The following is a 19,575-nucleotide window of genomic DNA, read 5'->3' on the forward strand; positions in this document are numbered from 1 at the left end:
TCTCCCTCTGTCGCCCAGACTGGAGTGTAGTGGTGCAACCTCAGCTGACTGCAACCTCCGTCTTCCAGGTTCCAGTGACTCTTGTGCCTCAGCCTCCCAAATAGCTGGGATTACAGGCTCCTGCCACCATGCCTGGCTACAGAAGGGCATCTTTAATGGAGGACTTGCCTCTGCGTGACAGGACATCAGTGAGAGGTGCCACCCCCACCACCATTCAGGCCCTTTCTCTCTACCTCCTTACAGCTCTGGTGCTCAATTCCACAGGTGCCGTTCCCACCACAGAGCGGTGCCACAGACTCCCGAGGCTGGGACGGGAGAGTCCCTGGTACCCCACATGATTCCGTATCACCCAGTGAAGCCCACATTTCAAAGTCTTGGCCTTCTAGGTCCCTGCCTCCCAAACCTCAATCTCTGAAACAGATTTTTAGTTCCATGTGCGAAAAAAAAAAAAATTGAAGTCAGATTGACTCAGCCACAAAAGGGGGACGACTGAGTTCATAGAACTAAAAACACCTAAGGGTTTCAGGTATGGCTTGATCTAAGGGCTCCAAAGGCATCTTGGGAAATTGATCTTCCATCCTTGGCTCTGCTTTAATTAGATTCTCCCAGTTCCAAATCCCGCTGTGGAATCTCACTGGCTAGTTCGGAATCTCAGGCCCTCCATAAACCAGTCGCCGTGACCCATGGAATGGTGGTCTGATTGGCTGGCCTGAAATCATGTGACAGGACTGGCCTCAGAGATTTCTCCCAAGGACATCAGAGCCCAAACAGAATTAAGGGCCTGGTGGCTTATGCCTATAATCACACCACTTTGGGAGGTCAAGGCCGGTGGACCACCTGTCAGGAGTTCGAGACCAGCCTGGCCAACATGGCAAAACCCCATCTCTAATTAAAGTACAAAAATCAGCTGAACGTGGTGGTACACACCTGTAATCCCAACTACTCAGGAGGCTGAGGCAGGAGAATTGCTTGAACCCGGGAGGCAGAGAGTAAGAGCCGACCGAATAAAATAATTAAGTGAAGATAGGCATGGTGGCTCACGCTTGTAATCCCTGCACTTTTGGAGGCCAAGGGCAGGGGTGGTGGATCACCTGAGGTCAGGAGTTCGAGATCAACCTGGTCAACATGGTGAAACCCCATCTCTACCAAAAATACAAAAAAAAATTAGCTGGGCATCATGGTGGGTGCCTGTAGTTCCAGCTACTGGGGAGGCTGAGGCAGGAGAATCGCCTGAACCTGTGAGGCAGAGGTTGCAGTGAGCCGAGATCGCACCACTGCACTCCAGCCTGGGTGATGAAGTATGACTCTGTCTCAAAAAAAAAAGAAAAAAAAAAAAGACCAGGGAGGCTGTGCAGGTAGGAAATGTCTTTATTATTGGCCTTGATTGAGTCATCATGTAGTGTCTGACATAGATTACGTGTCCAGAGGATCTGCCTGGCACACGCTAGCTACCCCTGCCCACTGGAGCGGCCCCTCTGGCCCAGACGCCAGGCCTTTGTCCATCATGCCAGGGAAGCCAACCCTACCATCCCACAAGTTCATGCTTGGGGTGCGGAGGGACAAGGCTGTCCCAGGATTGGATCCTCCATCCCTTACCTCCATCCTGGCCAGGGGTTCTGGGGAGGACGAGGCTGAGGCCTGGATGATCAGTCTCTTTTTGGTTTCATGATCATTTAAAAAACAGAAAAGACAAACATTTCACAGTCTTTAAAAAATAGAAGTCTGAGGAGAGAAGCTAGGGTCCTGGGCCCCGGGAGGCCCTTCGAGGCCTCAGCATTCCCTGTCCCTTGAGGTCTGTCTGCAGGCCTGGCCACAGCGCACGTGGCCCCGTCATTGTCACTGGCCTGAGCCATAGGGCCAGTTGAAGGTACTCCCCGACAGCAGCATGTCTCTGATCAGTGTCTCAATGGGCGTCTTCCCCACCAGGCGCATGAAGAACAGCTGGGAGATGAGGGAGGCAGGGACCGCCCGCAGGGCGGGCAGCCGCAGCAGCAGGCGCCCGAAGCGCTGGGGCTGGGACGGGTACTGCGCCCGCACGTACTCGGTGAGGGCCACCTGCGCCTTCTCCTGCAGGCTTTCCACGTGGGCCGGGTCCGAGAGGCCACAGGCATCTAGGGGGACAAAGGCAAGTCAGACAGGGTGGGAGACAGCCAGAGAACACAGGGCCCACAGGGGTGACTAGGGGATACCACTTGCAACTGTGGGTAAGAACAGGGGGCTGGGCGTGATGGCTCACGGCCACAGTCCCACCAATTTGGGAGGCCGAGGCAGGAGCATCATTCAAGACCAGCCTGGCCAACATGGTGAAACTCCATCTCTACTAATAATTAAGAATAATTAGCCCAACATGATAGCATGTGCCTGTAGTCCCAGCTACTCAGAAGGCTAATGGGAGGATCGCTTGAGCCTGGGAGGTGGAAGTTGCAGTGAGCCGAGATAGTGCCACTGCACTCCAGCATGGGCAACAGAGGGAGACCCTGTTTCTAAATAAATAAATAAATAAAATTAGCTCAGTGTGATGGCACGTGCCTATAGTCCCAGCTCCTCAGGAGGCTGAGGTGGAAGGATCTCTTGAGCCCAGGAGTTTGAGGCTACAGCGACCCATGATCATAGCACAACCTGGGCGACAGAGTAATAAGACCCTGTCTCCAAAAAAAAAAAAAGGAGACAGGAAGAGGGTGATGGGACCCTGGGATGGAAATGCGAATATCTAAGGCAGTGTCGATCCTCCAGAGATAGGGAGGTGTTCTCATCTAACCAGTGACACAGTGACACAGGGGTGCAGGCAATGATGTTTCAAGGGTGGCTGGTGCCCAACTGATGCCTTTGGCAGGGAGACAGGTTCTAATTTTTTTTTCTTTTCTTTTTTTGTTTTTTTTTTTTTTGAGATGAAGTCTCGCTCCCAAAGTGCTGGGATTACAGGCGTGAGCTACCGCACCCAGCCTAATTTTCTTCCTTTAAGATGGAGTCTCGGCCGAGGCGGACAGGTCATGAGGTCAGGAGATCGAGACCATCCTGGCTAACACAGTGAAACCCCGTCTCTACTTAAAAATGCAAAAAAAATTAGCCGGGTGTGCTGGCGGGCACCTGTAGTCCCAGCTACTCGGGAGGCTGAGGCAGGAGAACAGCGTGAACCCGGGAGGCGGAGCTTGCAGTGAGCCGAGATCACGCCACTGCACTCCAGCCTGGGCGACTGAGCGAGACTCCATCCCAAAAAAATAAAAAGACGGAGTCTCACACTGTCCCCCAGGTAGAAGTGCAGTGGCACGATCTCACTGCAACCTCCGCCTCTGGGTTCAAGTGATTCTCCTGCCTTAGCCTCACGAGTAGCTGGCATTACAGGCACACTCCACCACACCCAGCTAATTTTTGTATTTTTAGTAGAGACAGGTTTCGCTATGTTGGCCAGGCTGGTCTTGAACTCCTGATCTCAAGCAATCTCCCCACCTCGGTCTCTCAAAGTGCTAGGATTACAGAGCCAGCGGCCCTGGCCAAGGAGACAGGTTCTAAGGAAGCTCACAGGGAAGGTGGGGCTGGGAAGGAAATTTGATGAGGAAGACAGAGCCCAGAAGGGCCTGCGGTGTGAGAGAATGTGGCAGCCTCTAGAGAGACCCAAGACGATGGGAAGCCAAGAAGAATCTTCTGGGAAAACAATAAATAAAGCCATATTTATTGATTTTCGAGACGCAGTCTCACTGTTGCGCAGGCTCGAGTGCAGTGTGGTAATCAGAGCTCACTGGAGCCTGGAACTCCTGGGCTCAAGCGATTCTCCCAACTCTGCTTCCCAAAGTGCTGTGGCTACAGGCCTGAGCCACCTTGCAGGACCAAAACCATTATTTATCAAATGAAAGCCACCTCCCAGAGTAGCCTGGTTCTGGTTCCTAGCCCCAAAGATACCTCTGATGGGATCTAGGGGCTTCCAGTAGGTGAAAGAACTCCCAGGAGACACGCTGGAAAGACCTTTGTCTAAAGGCATGGTGGCACACGCCTGTAATCCTAGCACTTTGGGTGGCTGAGGCAGGACTGCTTGTGCCCAGGAGTTCAAGACCAGCCTGGGCAACATGGTGAGACCATGTCTCTACAGAAAACTTTTAAAACAAAATTAGCCAGGAATGGTGGTGCACGCCTGTGGTCCCAGCTACTCAAGAGGCTGAGGTGGGAGGGACGATTGCTCGAGCCCTGGAGTTCGAGGCTGCAGTGAACCGTGTTCGGACCATAGCCTGAGTGACAGGGTGAGACCTAGTCTCAAAAAATAGAACAAATAAAACAATAAAGTGGAAAAAAAAAAAAGCTGGCTGCACCGCCAGTCGCTGGAATACGATAGGGCTACCACTGCTCATAGGGCTACCACTGCTCGATAGTTGACGGTTACTTAAATTCTGGGGATGCCCCGCCCCTCAATGGGAGGGGCCTCCGAGCCACGCCCCTACCCAGATCCCTGCAACCCTGGCGACCTGCAGGTTGCCCTGGGAGCCCAGGGATCAGGCAGTGGGGTGCCTGAGGGGGCGAGAAACAGGAGGTTAGGACCGTCCCTCCCACGTCCCCCCAACTTTGTGGTATCAGTGCTCACTGAGCGTGAAGAGACCTTTGGTGAGGGAGTAGGGGTCTCAGGGAGCCTGGGAACAGGAAGAGGGGTCTGGGGTCCGGGGTTCAGAGTTCTCCAAGAGTGTTGGAATCACGCAATGGGGGTGTCACTGTGTTACACTGCTTACATCACCCCTCTACGGCCACCCATGAGCGTTCGCTCACGGCGCTTGCAGGGCGCCAGGCCTAGGGAGCGAGCGGGGCGCTATGGGGGCCGGAGTCTGGGTCCAGGCTGCCCTCCTCCTAACCTCCCTTGGGTCCCCCCATCCCGCGGCCCCCTTCGGAGCGTGACTCACCGGGCGTGAAGAGCGCGATGGCCTTGAGGCAGCCGTACTCGGCCGAGTCGACCTGCAGGCGGCCCAGCTTGTCCACCTGCTCCTGGAAGGCCCGCACCTGGTCCATGAAGGCCACGGCGCGCTCGGCGGCCATGGGTGCGGCGTGGAGGCCGGCGGCGGCCAGTAGCGGCGCCGTGTGCAGGGGCAGCGCCGCCTGCGCCGCGTTCAGCACGAAGAGCTCGCTCCAGCTCAGGCGCAGCAGCGCCACCTGGTCGGCCACCGGCAGCTCGGGGAAGAAGGGCGCGTGGCGCGCCCACTCCACGGTGCTGAAGAGCAGCCGCGCCGCCAGCTCGCACACGTTGTCGATGCCCAGCACCGCGCCCGCCGCGCCACCCCCTGCGCCGAAGCGTCCGGCAGCCGCAGGGTAGGGCTCAGCGCGCAGCAGTTGCGCAATCAGTTCGGACACCGGCTGCCCCGGGAAGAGGTCTCCGCCGCCCGCCACCGCCGCCAGCGCCGAGCCCGGGGGGCTGCCCGAGGAGGTGGCCACAGCGCCAGGCAGCGAGTGCGGGATGCGGCCGCGCTGCACCGCTGCGGGAGGCAGGGACAGGAGGGACATGCGGGCGGGAGGGGAGGCGGGGGGGGGTTGGGGGGTGGCCACGGCAGGAAACGAGGGAGGGACAGGAATTAGGGGAGGGGAGGGCGGGGCACAGAAGGCCGGGAGGAGTGGAGATAGGAGATGGGGGAGACAGGAAGGGGAGCAAGGGGTATAGAGAGAGGAGAGGGACAGAAGAGAGGGGAAGGAATGAGGGACCAAGTAGGTGCCCAGAGAGACATGGGGGGCGGGGCAGGTAGGGAAGGACAAGGTAGGAAAAGTAAGGAGAATAACGGGGAAGGGAGACAAAAGTCATCAAGGGGTCACTCAGGCCCTCCCCTCCAAAGCCCCCAGGCCCAGCCTTTCCCAGAACGCCCAACCCCACCCCATGGGCACCAGGCTGGTTAAAGTCAGGGTCCAGGAGCCCCTGTCCAGGTCCAGCCACCACTCCCCACCCCCAGCTCCTGGGGACGAGGAGCATCTAATAAACCTTTTGGAGCCTCCATCTGTTAGTCATGGGGTTCCCAGAGCTGAGGATGGGCCAAGGAGGACTTGGGGACCCTGGCCAGCCTGGTCCCCAAAGCAAGAAATCAATACCCACCCAGCACTAGCTCTCTCCTATGGAGTGGGGATCATTTCTCTACCTTCCATCCCCTCCCCACCAGATGATGACCCCTGAGGGCCGGTCTGGGTCCCTGCAGAGGCCACAATGCAGGGAAGGGTTGGGGGGGACCCACAGTAGGGAGGGGTCCTGGGGGGGCTGCAGTAGGTCCTCAGTAAACATTAGTCGCCATCAGTAGTCTTGCTTATGAGGTGGGGAGGCCCTGCTGCTAGCTTGGGCACATGTCTGCAGTGAGCAGGTGGGTGAGAAAAGGGAAACTGAGGCACAAAGAGGCAGAGGGTTGGCCACGTGCCTGCCTGGCTTGTGCTGCGGTGGGCAGGGTGGCAGGGCAGACTGGGCTGGTTGCCAGCAGACTAATTAATGAGCTTTAATGAGTTGGCATGCCCCATCTCATCACCTCCGTGAACTCCAGGTCAACTCTGCATAGAGCGAACACCAGAGGGGAATGCGGGCAGAATCTGGGGGCGAACAGCGCTGAGCGGAGAAGCCGGGACCTGGGTTGAAGCCCGCTCCAAGGGGTCCCTGAGTCTAAGTCAACTCTCAAATGAGGACAGGCGGATGAGGCCCAAAAGTGGTTCCCCTCCTCCAGGGAGCTTCTTCCCCCTTTGCTCACTGGCTTGTGAGCAACCACCACTCCCTCACTCGGCCACATTCCCACCCCAGGGCCTATGGACTTTTTCTTTTTCTTTTTTCCCTCCCTCTCGCTCTCCCTTCCTTCTTTCCTTTCCTTTATTCCTCTCTCTTTGAGATGGAGTTCTGCTTTGTCACCAGGCTGGAGTGCAGTGGCATGATCTCGGCTCACTGCAGCCTCCAACTCCCGGGTTCAAGTGATTCTCCTGCCTCAGCCTCCCGAGTAGCTGGGATTACAGGCACCTGCCACCACGCCCAGCTAATTTTTGTATTTTTAGTAGAGACAGGGTTTCACCATATTGGCCAGGATGGTCTCAATCTCCTGACCTCGTGATACACCTGCCTCGGCCTCCCAAAGTGCAGGGATTACAGGCATGAGCCACCGCGCCCAGCTGGCCTTTGCACTTTCTGTTCACTCCTCCCCAAACCACTCTCCAGCTCTTCAGCCCAGACTGTGGAGGTTCAAATCCCAATCACAACTCTGTTGCTCTCTGACAAATAGCCTCACCAATCTGTGTGCCTTAGTTTCCTCATCTGTAAAATGCAGACAGTGGCTCCCATTTGCAAGCCCAGCACTTTGGGAGGCTGAGGTTTGAGCCCAGGAGTTCAAGACCAGCCTGGGCAACATAGTGAGACCCCATCTCTACAACAAATTAAGAAATTAGCCGAGCATGGTAGCGATCGCCTATAATCTCAGCCACTCAGGAGGCTGAGGTGTACAGATCTGGAAAAAGTGCACTCCAGGCAGAGGGAACAGCACGTGCAAAGGCCCCGACGCAGGACTGTGCTTAAAGCATGAGCTGTCATCATACATATTTCCACCCGAGGCTTTTAGAGACTTCTGGCGAGGCTGTTTGCTCTGAGGACATGACTTGAGATATATGAGAATTTTAGGTAAAACAGATAAGTAGAGGCAAAATCCATGTTGTGGGGGCAGGGATAAGAAAGTTACCCCCAAACTTAAAAGGGCCACAGGGAGGGATCAGTTTTAAAAGAAAGCTCCTCAGCTGTCTCTCTCAGCTTCTCCCACCAAGGCCTAGACAAAAAACAACAGCTTTAGGCCAAGTATGGTGGTTCATTCCTGTAATCCCAGTAGTTTGGGAGGCGAAGGTGGGAGGATCACTTAAAGCCAGGAGTTCAAGACCAGCCTGGGCCACAGAGTGGGACCCTGTCTCTAGAAAATAAATTTAAAAAGCAGCCAGGTGGGGTGGCTCATGCCTATAATCCGAGCACTTTGGGAGGCTGAGGCAAGCGGATCACCTGGGGTCAGGAGTTGGGAGACTTCAGCCTGGCCAACATGGTGAAACCCCATCTCTATTTATTTATTTATTTATTTATATTTTTTATTTTTGAGACAGAGTCTCGCTCTGTCGCCCAGGCTGGAGTGCAGTGGCGTGATCTCGGCTCACTGCAAGCTCCGCCTCCTGGGTTCATGCCATTCTCCTGCCTCAGCCTCCCGAGTAGCTGGGACTACAGGCGCCTGCCACCATGCCCCGCTAATTTTTTTGTATTTTTAGTAGAGACAGGGTTTCACTGTGTTAGCCAGGATGGTCTCGATCTCCTGACCTCATGATCCGCCCGCCTTGGCCTCCCAAAGTGTTGGGATTACAGGATTGAGCCAACGCACCCGGCCAACCCCATCTCTATTAAAACTACAAAAATTAGGCCGGGCGCAGTGGTTCATGCCTGTAATCCCAACACTTTGGGAGGCCGAGGCGGGTGGATCACGAGATCAGGAGATCGAGACCATCCTTGCCAACATAGTGAAACTCCATCTCTATTAAAAATACAAAAATTGGGCCGGGCGCAGTGGCTCACACCTGTAATCCCAGCACTTTGGGAGGCCGAGGCAGGCAGATTACGAGGTCAGGAGATCGAGACCATCCTGGCTAACATGGTGGAACCCCCTATCTACTAAAAAATACAAAAAACTAGCCGGGCGAGGTGGCGAGCGCCTGTAGTCCCAGCTACTCGGGAGGCTGAGGCAGGAGAATGGCGTGAACCGGGAGGCGGAGCTTGCAGTGAGCCGAGATCGCGCCACTGCACTCCAGCCTAGGCGACAGAGTGAGACTCCGTCTCAAAAAAAAAAAAATAATACAAAAATCAGCCGGGCATGGTGGTGTATCCCTGTAATTCCAGCTACTGAGGAGGCTGAGGCAGGAGAATCGCTTGAACCAGGGAGTCGGAGGTTGCAGTGAGCCGAGATCCGGCCACAGCACTCCAGCCTGGCAACAGAGCAAGACTCTGTCTCAAAAACAAAACAAAACAAAATACAAAAATTAGCTGGACGTGTTGGCCCGTTATCTGTAGTCCCAGATACTTAGGAGGCAGAGGCAGGACAATGACTTGAACCCAGGAGGCGGAGGCTGCAGTGAACTGAAATCACACCACCAGCCTGGAAGATGGAACGAGACTCCATCTCAAAATAAAATAAATAAAATAAAATAAAATAAAATAAAATAAAATATAAAATAATGAAAACAAAACTTCAAAGCAAGAGAGGCTCAGGTTAGACACCAGAAAGAACTGCCAGCCTGGCCCACGACACAGTCCCCAGAGGAACCTGAAACCCAGCACAGGAGATCTCATCCAATAGGCTAGATTCTTTTTTTTTTTTTTTTGAGACGGAGTCTCACTGTCGCCCAGGCTGGAGTGCAGTGGCGTGATGTCGGCTCACTGCAAGCTCCGCCTCCCAGGTTCACGCCATTCTCCTGCCTCAGCCTCCCGAGTAGCTGGGACTACAGGTGCCTGCCACCACGCCCGGCTAATTTTTTATATTTTTAGTAGAGACGGGGTTTCACCATGTTAGCCAGGATGGTCTCGATCTCCTGACCTCGTGATCCGCCCTCCTCGGCCTCCCAAAGTGCTGGGATTACAGGCGTGAGCCACCAATAGGCTAGATTCTATTCCTGAACCCCAGAAATCCATGTGGAAATCTCTGGGTTCTACTTGAATTCTAAGGGGGTTTGGCAGAGTTCTAGGCCCACTGGCCCAGAATACGCCCATCCACCCAGGTTCCCTGAGCAGAGACAGCTGGGCCTCATTCTTGCTCCCAGTGCCCTGGGTCAGGAGAAAGGGTAAGCTGCCCTTTGCCTTAATCAGGCAGAGTTCCTGCCTTGGGCAAACAAAAAGCATGGGTGAAGGGTGGAGGGGAAGCAAATCAAATAAAAAAACACATACACACACACACACATCCTTGTTCAGAAAGCAGTGGCCACGCCAGCAGACAAGAGGTCACCAAGGTGTCAGGGCCAGGGAACTGGCCTCTGAGACCGGAGTCGGGGGTAATTGGGGAGGGGAGCTCCTGCAAGAGAATGGGGCTGGGGAAAGTCCCTTGTGGGGCGTCCCTGGCCTCTTCAGCTCCACGGCAGCAACCAGGGGGCCAGGGATCCTAATTGGATTCCTCCAGCCTAGGGCCAGACCATAGCCCACTGGATCAAGGGATCAGTGGTAATGAGGTTAGCAGGCGCTGGGCCCCACCCCCTGAGGCACCCAGACCCCTGTGAAAGGGAGGGAAAAAGGGAGGAAGAAGCTGTTTGTTCACCCAGCCCTAGCTGCTGTGATCGTCCCCAGTGTGTCCCCAGCACGTACTCACCCTCCTTCCTCATGCCCACCCGGAAGCACTTCTTGAGACGGCAGTACTGGCACTGGTTCCGGTGGTGCTGGTCGATCTGGCAGTCACGGTTGGACCTGGGGGCACACAGAGGCCAGGGCTCCCTGAGACCCCCACGTCCTCCTCCCCCAACCAGCCTATGAGCTGCCTTTGGAGGCTGCCCCTCAGAAATACGAGTAGGGGCCCTCTAGACTGGGGAGGTAGCCTCGAACGGGTACAGGAGCTCAGCCTGCAGGTCTGCAAAGCAGACAGGATAACCTGGATGGGTGGTGATGGATGAAGCGGAATCTGTGGAAAAGCAGATGAGCACCCCAGGGAGGGCACATTGGCACTGGGTTTTGAAGGATGAATAGGAGTTCTCCAGGTGACTGGAGGGGTGATCCCAGAGACAGAGTATAGCCAGAGCAAAAGGGCTGAAATACACAAATATGAAGGCCTAAAGGGTTTCATTTTATTTGGTCACTGTCAGGCTGAGCAGGGTCATTGTCCCCAAAATGATGTGAAGGCAGAGAGGACATGGTCAGAAAGCTAGGCTTTGTGAGTTAACTAGGGGTCAGGCCAGAGGCTAGTGGTCTGTGGGGCCCCTGCATTATCACCCGCACAAAGCCCACACCAATGAATGAGTAAGTAAACAAAGTCACTCGGGTCCTCCGCCCTGAAGGTCCCACTCCTGTGCTCTTCTGGGAGGACCACCCAACCCCTATGAAAGCTTGAGATTCTCCTGGTCAGCCCTCAGTGAATACCATCGCCTCTTGCAGCGATGAGACAGGTGGCCCCACCCTGAGAGAAGGTGAGCTCCCCATCCTGGGTCAGCCCCAGGCAGGAAGGTCCAGGCCTTATTCTTCAAATGTCCCCAGAACCTTCTCCCCTTGGCCCATGCCCTTGGACTCCCCTGGTCTCTTGCCACCAGGAGCTGGGGGCTCTCCAAGGCCTGGGCCTGGCGCGACTACCTGTGGGGTCCCAGCTGGACACCCAGGGGATACGCAGAGACATTCACAGAGTGGAACCATCACTTAAGGGAATTAAATAGATGCATCTCTGTGGTGGCTCACGCCTGTAATCCCAGCACTTTGGGAGGCGGAGGAGGGTGGATCACCTGAAGTCAGTTCAAGAACAGCCTGGCCAACATGGTGAAACCCCATCTCTACTAAAAATACAAAAACGAGCTGGGCGTGGTGGCGCATGCCTGTAATCCCAGCTACTTGGGAGGCTGAGGAAGGAGAATCGCTTGAACTGGGTAGGTGGAGGTTGCAGTGAGCCAAGATTGACCCACTGCATTCCAGCCTGGGCGACAGAGTGAGACTCTGCCTCAAAAAAAAGAAAAAAGAAAAAAAAAAAAAAAAAAGGCTGGGTGCGGTGGCTCATGCCTGTAATCCTGGCACTTTGGGAGGCCGAGGCAGGCGGATCACCTGAGGTTGGGAGTTCAAGACCAGCCTGAACAACATAGAGAAAACCCGTCTCTACTAAAAATACAAAATTAGCCAGGCGTGGTGGCACATGCCTGTAATTCCAGCTATTTGGGAGGCTGAGGCAGGAGAACCGCTTGAACCCAGGAGGCAGAGGTTGCAGTGAGCCGAAATCGCACCACTGCACTCCAGCATGGGCAACAAGAGTGAAACTCCCTCTCAAAAGCAAAACAAAAACCAGATGAATCTCAGCTGCAGACACACAGCCCCACCCCTCAGGTGGCGACTGCCCCACTGAGCCTTGGTTTCCTCATCTGAAAATGGGAGGCCAGATACCGCCCTATATGGGATGGACTGGGTCAGAGGGGTTCACGGAGGACAGTGTCAAGACCCAGACCCCAGGCGGGGAACCCAACTTAGGAAAGCTGAGGCTCTGTGCCCATCTCCCCAACACCCCCATCCTCCCCTACACCCCCACCACTGCCTGGGTCCCGCAGCACCAGCCGCTGAGCCCCTGGGAAGAGGCCCCACTAGGGCAGAGGGAGCTCAGGCAGAACCAGAACAAAGCCCAGCCGCGGGATGGTGGGAGGATCCAGGGCAGCCGGGTGGAAACAGCCTGGCCTGGGGCGGCCCTGCAGGCAGGGAGAGGCCCGGCTCAGGGGCCCCTGACCTCAGGGGAGGCCCTGAACCTTCTGTATCAACTTCTCCAGCTGTAGAATTTGGACAGATCCGTCCCTCCAAGGAGGAAAGCAGTTAAGTTCTTCCTGTTATCCCACCTAAAGAGTGCATGCTTTTTTGCCCAACCCCGTGGCCCAACTCAGCTTCCTCCCTGAGCTTCTGGCCTCCAGTCCAATTTGATCAGAGCCCTCCCCTGCTCACACACCCTCCATGGCTCCCCATCACCCTCAGCCAGCATTTCAGGCCCACCTAGCTATGACTTCTCCCATGGCTGCGCGGTCCCCTCTTACAGCACAGCTCCCCCAGTCTGCCACTAAATGTTTTGTCTGGGCCACACACTGGCATGCTCCTGTGGCCTTTCTTCCACCTGCCAACTCCATGCTTCAAGGTTCATGTCCCCTAGCCTCCTCCAGGCAGAGCCTCTGCTGTCTCCCTGGGACCCCAGATCCCACAGGCTTGGGGCATCTGTCTCATTGTGTCTCCTCCAGACTGGAGGTTTCTCAGGAGCTAGACTTGGAGCTGGGGTCTCTCTGGAGGGGCTGGCATCAAACCACCCAGGCTGGGCCCCAGCGAGACCCTGCTAAATCCATTTGAAGCTCAGAATGGAATGGTAACTTCACCAGGTCACACAACTCACATAGCACAAACCTGCCACCAAGCAAGGGCCCCCCAATCCCCGCGGAAACTGGTGCTCCCTGACCCCACCCTCAGGAAGTCCCTGGGACCCCAAAACTGCCTGAGCCCCCTCCCTTCCCCTCCCTAAAGACATGACGGGAGAGAAGGCGGTTTTCCAGCAGCAAGAATGAGGCCAAAGTCTAGTGGCCCAGTTTGTGCTGGAGGAGGGAGCAAGGCAGCTCCACCACACATGGTCACACCAGGCCAGCCCTGACCCGGGACCTGGGGTCAAACTCCACCCTCGGGTACCTGAGGCCCTATTTGATGGCCTCAGCCAACAAGCCTTCCATTAGCCGTTCTCCCTGGGGGCACCCCGATCCGAACTCAGCGGTCCCCTACCTGGTCCCACAGTTCCCCCCTGGAAAGCCCCAACTCGGGCAGGGTCCCTCCATGTCCAACGCAAAGCAGGCACCAGGACCTCTTTCTGGGCCTTTGGGCCTCTGTTTTGTGCAGCTGGGAAATGAGACCGTCTAGACCGGCTCTACAGACACCCTGTATGTTCCTGGGGTGCAGAGTAGGGGCTTATAAACGGACAGATCGGATGCTTGCCCGGGAACGGTGAGAAAAGAACTCCTGGGCTGGACAACCCCGATCGCTTTCCCTGGGGACCTTCCGCCAGAACAGCTAGAAAGGCCACGCCCTGCCAGAAAGGTCTCCGACCTGGGACAGCCCAGCGATCCTGCTCAGAAACGTTTCACTCCCTGCCCGTCTCAGAGACACCCAAAGTTTAAGGGATTTTTCCAGGAGCCCCAGGTCTGCACCCACCCCTGGGGGAGGGGGACGTTTCAGTCAATTCCGGTGGCCCTGCCGGCCTTCCAGTGGCGATTTCCGGTGACCCAAGGCTCAGAGTGAGCCCAGAGGGGTTCCCCGGGATGGGCAAGGCCAACTCCCACCCCCACCCCCACGCTGGGCCCCTCACTCGAAGAAGACCGCCCCGTGCCACCCCAGCCTCCTTCCGTCTGCCGCCTCCGTAGCCACAGCGACTTTGGAAGTGATATTTGACCCCAAGGGCGCGCCGTATCGATCCGCGCGGCCGCAGACAATGGCCCCTGGACGCTGCGAGCTCCACGGTCCAAGTTCCACGTTCGATTCCCTCGAGGGCATCCCGCGCGCTGGGATCCCCGAGAACGGGTGCCCTGGAGTTGGGCTGCCACCCCTGACAGCACCCCTACCCCCACCCCAGCGCGGAGATGACCCCTCCCCAGAGAAAAGGAGGGGGGAAGGAGAAGCAAGTAACTGGGGCAAAAGCCTCCAGGGACCACCTGATGGGGGGAAGCCTGCAATGATGCAGCGCCGACTGTATACACAATCCCAGCCATGGAATACGGGAGGCGGGTGCTGTGCCCCTATCTCAGAGGGGGCAGTGGAGGCCCAGGGAAGGTCAGAGCCAGGCCCAAGGTGACCGAGCAGGTCAGAGGCCCGCCCCAGGCCGGGGCGGGGTGCACGGCGGCGGCGCGCGGATGGGGGGGCTCACCGGCAGGTGTAGCTGAGGTTGCGGCGGATGCTCCGCTTGAAAAAGCTCTTGCAGCCCTCGCAGGTGAAGACACCGTAATGCTTGCCGCTCGACTTGTCCCCGCACACCACGCAGTCCACCTGCAGCCCCGGCCGCTCCTCGTCGCCCGGCTCGGCGTCGCTGGCGGCACCGGGGGGGGAGGCCGAGTCGTCCTCGGCCGCGCGCGGGTAGCCGCCCGCCTTGTCCACGCCGTTCGTGTCGCCGCCGGGGCCGCCCCAGCCGCCGGTCACCATGGCCATAGCCCCAGGGCAGCGGGGCCGGGGCGCCCCCTCCGCGCTCTTCCCTCCGGGCACCCCTCTCGGCCCGGGGGACCCTACGCTGCGCGCATCCGGCCCCGGCGCGCGGGGGACACAGGCTGCACCCCCCAAAAAAGTTTTGCAGCAACTTCCTGCGGCCGGTCCGCGCGCCCGGGCGGAACTGGTCGGGCCGGTTCCAGGCCAACTTTCCCACGCGTGCGCGGGGCCGGGCCCTGGGCCGGGAGGGGCGCGCTAGAGGCGCGGGCCGGGGGCCCAAAGGACTCGCGTCCCGCCGCCCTGGGGCCCCGGCGGGGGCGCGCGGGCCATGGCCTGGCCCGAGCCGCGCAGGGGGCGTCCTCTGGTCTGGCCGCCGCTCGCCCGGGGGCTGCGGCCAACTCAGCGGGCCGCCATCCGAGCGCAGGAGGCCGGGGGGAAAGTTTGGCCGCAAGTTGCGCGGCCGCCCGTGACGGGGGGGGAGGGGCGGCGGGTGCGCGCCGGGGCCGGTCGCCGCGCCCCCTGGGTCCCCCGGCGGCCGCGGCTGCCGCTCCGGGCCTGCAGGGCCGCTGGGCCGGCGCCTCTGGAGCTGCCGCCCCCGCTGCGGCCGCTCCCGCCTGGCCTGGGCCTGCGCCTGAGCCCGAGCCTCGCTCTCGCCGCCGCCACCGCCGCCGACCCCGCGCGCCGGCCTCGCGCTGCGGCCGGTTTGACACACAGCGTTCCATTCGCGGGGCGGGCGGGGGGCGGGGGCGGGGGCAGGGGCGCGCGCCGCGGGCTGGGGGCGGGCGCTCGTTGCCCCGGCGACGGCCGCCCTTATAAGGGCATGGGTGGCCGCGCGCGGCGCCGGGCGAACGGGCCGGCGGGAGGGACGGGGGCCGAGCGCGGGGCCGCGGGGCCTGACCCTCCCCCGCCTCCCTCTGCCCCTCACCCCCGCCCTCGCCCTCGCCCGGCTCCAGCCTTAACCCCTGCCGGGCCGCGGCGGGAGCCTGAACCGCGCCTGCCCTCTGCCCTTCCTCGAGCCTCACCAAGATGTCTCTCCAAGGCCCTCCCCTCCACCTTTGGCCTTGGACGTTGGGTCGCTCGATCACCCTCGAGGCGCCCCTCGGAACCTCCCCCCACCCCACCGTTCCCGGCAAAGCAATGATGGGGGGCCAGTGGCACCCGGGGGGGGCACGCCCCTGCGCAAGACACACGCGCGCAGGAGACACACACGCGCGCACACACAAACACACACATCCTAGATTGTGTTTGCTTCCTCTTCCAGAAAGTCGCCGCGTCTGCCCCCCACCCCACCCCACCCTTTCTCTGCTCGGGTTAACACCTGGTGCTCGGAATCTCCAGGGGGAAGGGATGTTGTGGTCTGAGACCGGCTGGCCGGGGCCGCGAGGTCAGGGGGCCCCTCTGCAGAATTTCTGGCCTCCGGGGGCAGGGCGCCCACCCGCCCCGCGCGACTGGAGGCGACAGGCATGCCCACCACCCCTGCCGGGGGCCTGCCCCTTTTCCCTTTTAATTTCCTTTTCTTTCTGTGCTTCGCAGAAAGGGCTTGGCCTGGCGGCCGGCTGGACTGCAGATGTCTCTTACAGGCGCCCTGGAGCCTCGCAGCTGCCGCCACCTCCAATTCACCCCATCCCCCAGAACCGGGGCTGGGGCCCGCCTGACCAGCATTTATTAAACACCCTTTGTATGCGAAGTCCGGGCTGGCGAGCTGGAAAAGCCCGAGCCTCTGGCTCTGGGCAGGTTAACCTTTAACCGGCTGGAAAAGCTCTTCCCGGAGTGACTTTTCACCTCGGAGTCTTGCGGCCCCAGCCACCCAGACTGTGGTCCCACCCCGCCCTGAGCCCAGAGGTGGACACCAGAGCATGCAGCTGGGCCTCTGAGAGCTCCGGCCAGGACTGTGCCCTCTGCGCACCTCCTCCTCTGCCTCCCAGAGCCCTGATGAGACTTGAAGAATTGCTCTCCCTAGAGTAGGGGGAAAGATGCTTAGAGATCTCCCAACACTTAAAAAGAACACTTAAAAAGGTTCTGGGAGAGCCATGCACACCCAGCCCTGGGCCTCTCGACCTGTTCCAGGGACGTTCTGGCTCCCTGCAAGGTGGAGGAGGAGGCGTTAGTGAATACAGAAAGCAGGAAGGACTAGGATTAGACATGAGCAAGGACTTCCCGTGGGTCTAGAGTCGGGTTCTGCCCACAGCCTGATGTAATCCCTGCTGGGAGAGAGGAAGGCGTGGGTGGAAGGGAAGACCCTTTGGTTCTGAGGCTGCATGGGAATGTGACTGGTAATTTGTGAGGACAGGGATCCTAGGCCCCTTGCCTGGACCTGCTAGGATCTTTGGTGGGGAACACTGGGGTGGAGGTCTCACCGAAGGGATTGAAAAGAGACTTAGATGGGAGACAGACAGGCGCTGTGGCTCACGCCTGTAATCCCAGCACTTTGGGAGGCCGAATCAGGAGGATCTCTTGAGGCCAGGAGTTCAAGACCAGCTGGGGCAATAAAGTGAGACCTGTTTTGAGCCCAGGTGTTCAAGGCTGCAGTGGGTTATAATCACGTCACTCCACTCCAGCCTGAGCAAGACCCTGTCTCAAAAAAAAAAAAAGAAGAAGAAGAAGAAGAAGAGGGAGAGAAGATTCAGGGAATGGGGGGATTGTGAAGGGGAGGGAGCAGAGAACTAGGTTTGAGGGAGACAAGTCTTGCAAGGGGGCTGAGGGCTGGGTGGGAGACGGGGTAAGAAAGACCACCGTGCAGATCCCAGAAACTCTAGTAGTACCAGTCCCAAAGGCTGCCCCACCCCCTCACAGTAGCCTGGCCACCCCTGTGCCCCCTGGGACCCGCCTGGGGGTGGATCGAGGTTCTACTCCGCCTCCCTGACCCTTGCCCGCGGCCCCGCGGTAACATTTGACCTTGCAGCGGCCGCAAACTGGGGACAAAGGGGCCTAGGCCCATCTGCCGAGGGAGCACCGATGGGAATGGCCAGATCCTGCTGGGGCAGCCTGGGAACCTATCCCCACCCCCCACCCCCCGCCGCCACATGTGACCTTGGCTCCCTTTGCCCCTCCACAGGCAACCACCTGGCGGGACCAAGAACACGGGTAGGTCTTAGACTCTGGGGGTCGGCGGGATACAGAGAAGAAATTCAGCTTCTCTGCCCCGCCCCAAAACGAGCAAGGTGGTCTGCCTCTGTTTCCCTGCTTTTTTCAAAGTTGGCCCAAGTCCAGGAACAGCGTGTAGGTCGGAAGGTCACTAGCCCCAGACCTCGCTGGAGAGGACTGTGCTCCCTACCATACTTCTTGTTCTGTTTCTGGGGTCAGGTTGACTGGATTCGAGTCCAGGCCGCTGACTGGCGCTGACCTCAGGCTGGCGTGGTGCTGCCCTGGGAGAGGCGGTGAACACACCTGCACAGGTGAGGCGTGGAGCACCCGCCCCCCAAGGCTGGGAATGAAAACCTTTCTAATCCCCGTCTTGGGTTTCAGCTGCCGCCCTGAAGGGGGACAGCTGGCCACTAATCCAAGCCTGGCTGGGTCATTCCAAGCTCCCCTTTCCCGGACTCAGCTAGTCCTGGTGTGGAGGGGCGGGGAGATGTGGCTTATGCAAATGACGTGCTAATCCATTGCCTGCTATTAACCTGACACTTCCCACAGCTCCTGGGCCCCCAGGAGAAAGCTGGAACTGGCCCCCATTGGCATTCGTTCTGAGTTTCTCTTGAAGTACAATGCCACCTGAGTCCCAGACTGTTACCTTTGCTATGCCTGTCCCCCACCCAGAAACCCTTTACCTTATTTTATTTATTTATTTTTGAAACAGACTCTCCTATTTTGCCTAAGCTGGTCTTAAACAAACCCCTGGGCTCAAGCAGTCCTCCTGCCTCGGCCTCCTGAGACACTGGGATTACAGGCAAGTTCGACTACATGGAGTCCAGAAACCCTTGACCTTAGCTTTGAGTTAGTAGCAACTCGTCATCCACACCCTGAATCTGAACCATTCCAGCTTCAGTCTCCCCTCTGAAATATAGGCATCCTCCTTTTTGTTTTGTTTTGTGTTTTATTTATTTATTTATTTAGAGACAGAGTTTTGCTCTTGTTGCCCAGGCTGAAAAGTATTGGCGCTATCTCAGTTCACTGCAACCCCCGCCTCTCAGGTTCAAGCAATTATCCTGCCTCAGCCTCCCGAGTAGCTGGGACTACAGGCGTGCGCCACCACACTCAGCTAATTTTTGTATTTTTAGTAGAGACGGCAATTTCACCATGTTGGCCAAGCTGGTCTCAAACTCCTGACCTCAGGTGATCCTCCCTGCCTCGACCTCCCAAAGTGCTGGGATTACAGGCGTGAGCCACCGCATCTGGCCTGTTTTTGTTACTGTTGTTTGAGACGGAGTCTTGCTCTGTCACCAGGCTGGAGTGCAGTGGCGCAACCTTGGCTCACTGCAACCTCTGACTCCCTGGTTCAAGTGATTCTCCTGCCCCAGCCTCCCGAGTAGCTGGGATTACAGGCATGCACCACCACACCCAGCTAATTTTTGTATTTTTAGTACAGATAGGGTTTAACTATGTTGGACTTTATCTTTTGACCTTATGATCCACCCGCCTTCACCCGCCTTGGCCTCCCAAAATGCTGGGATTACAGGCATGAGCCACTGTGCCTGGCCCTGTATTTTTTTGAGACGGAGTCTCACTCTGTCGCCCAGGCTGGAGTGCAGTGGCACAATCTCGGCTCACTGCAAGCTCTGCTTCCCGGGTTCATGCCATTCTCCTGCCTCAGCCTC

At 58.0% G+C, this 19,575-nt stretch overlaps 1 protein-coding gene across 1 annotated transcript; it reads right to left on the reverse strand.

Annotated features, from left to right (window-relative positions):
• Positions 1 to 1,348: 1,348 nt before the first annotated feature.
• NR2F6 (nuclear receptor subfamily 2 group F member 6) lies at positions 1,349 to 15,542 on the reverse strand. Its single transcript, XM_030935687.1, has 4 exons — positions 14,550 to 15,542; positions 10,299 to 10,393; positions 4,881 to 5,447; positions 1,349 to 2,111 (listed from the first exon to the last, which is right to left on the reverse strand). The coding sequence occupies exons 1-4, from the start codon at positions 14,825 to 14,827 to the stop codon at positions 1,837 to 1,839; spliced, it is 1,215 nt and encodes a 404-aa protein (XP_030791547.1). The 5' UTR covers positions 14,828 to 15,542; the 3' UTR covers positions 1,349 to 1,836.
• Positions 15,543 to 19,575: the final 4,033 nt, after the last annotated feature.

Source organism: Rhinopithecus roxellana, chromosome 8, assembly GCF_007565055.1.
Source record: "Rhinopithecus roxellana isolate Shanxi Qingling chromosome 8, ASM756505v1, whole genome shotgun sequence".
Lineage (NCBI taxonomy): Eukaryota > Metazoa > Chordata > Mammalia > Primates > Cercopithecidae > Rhinopithecus > Rhinopithecus roxellana.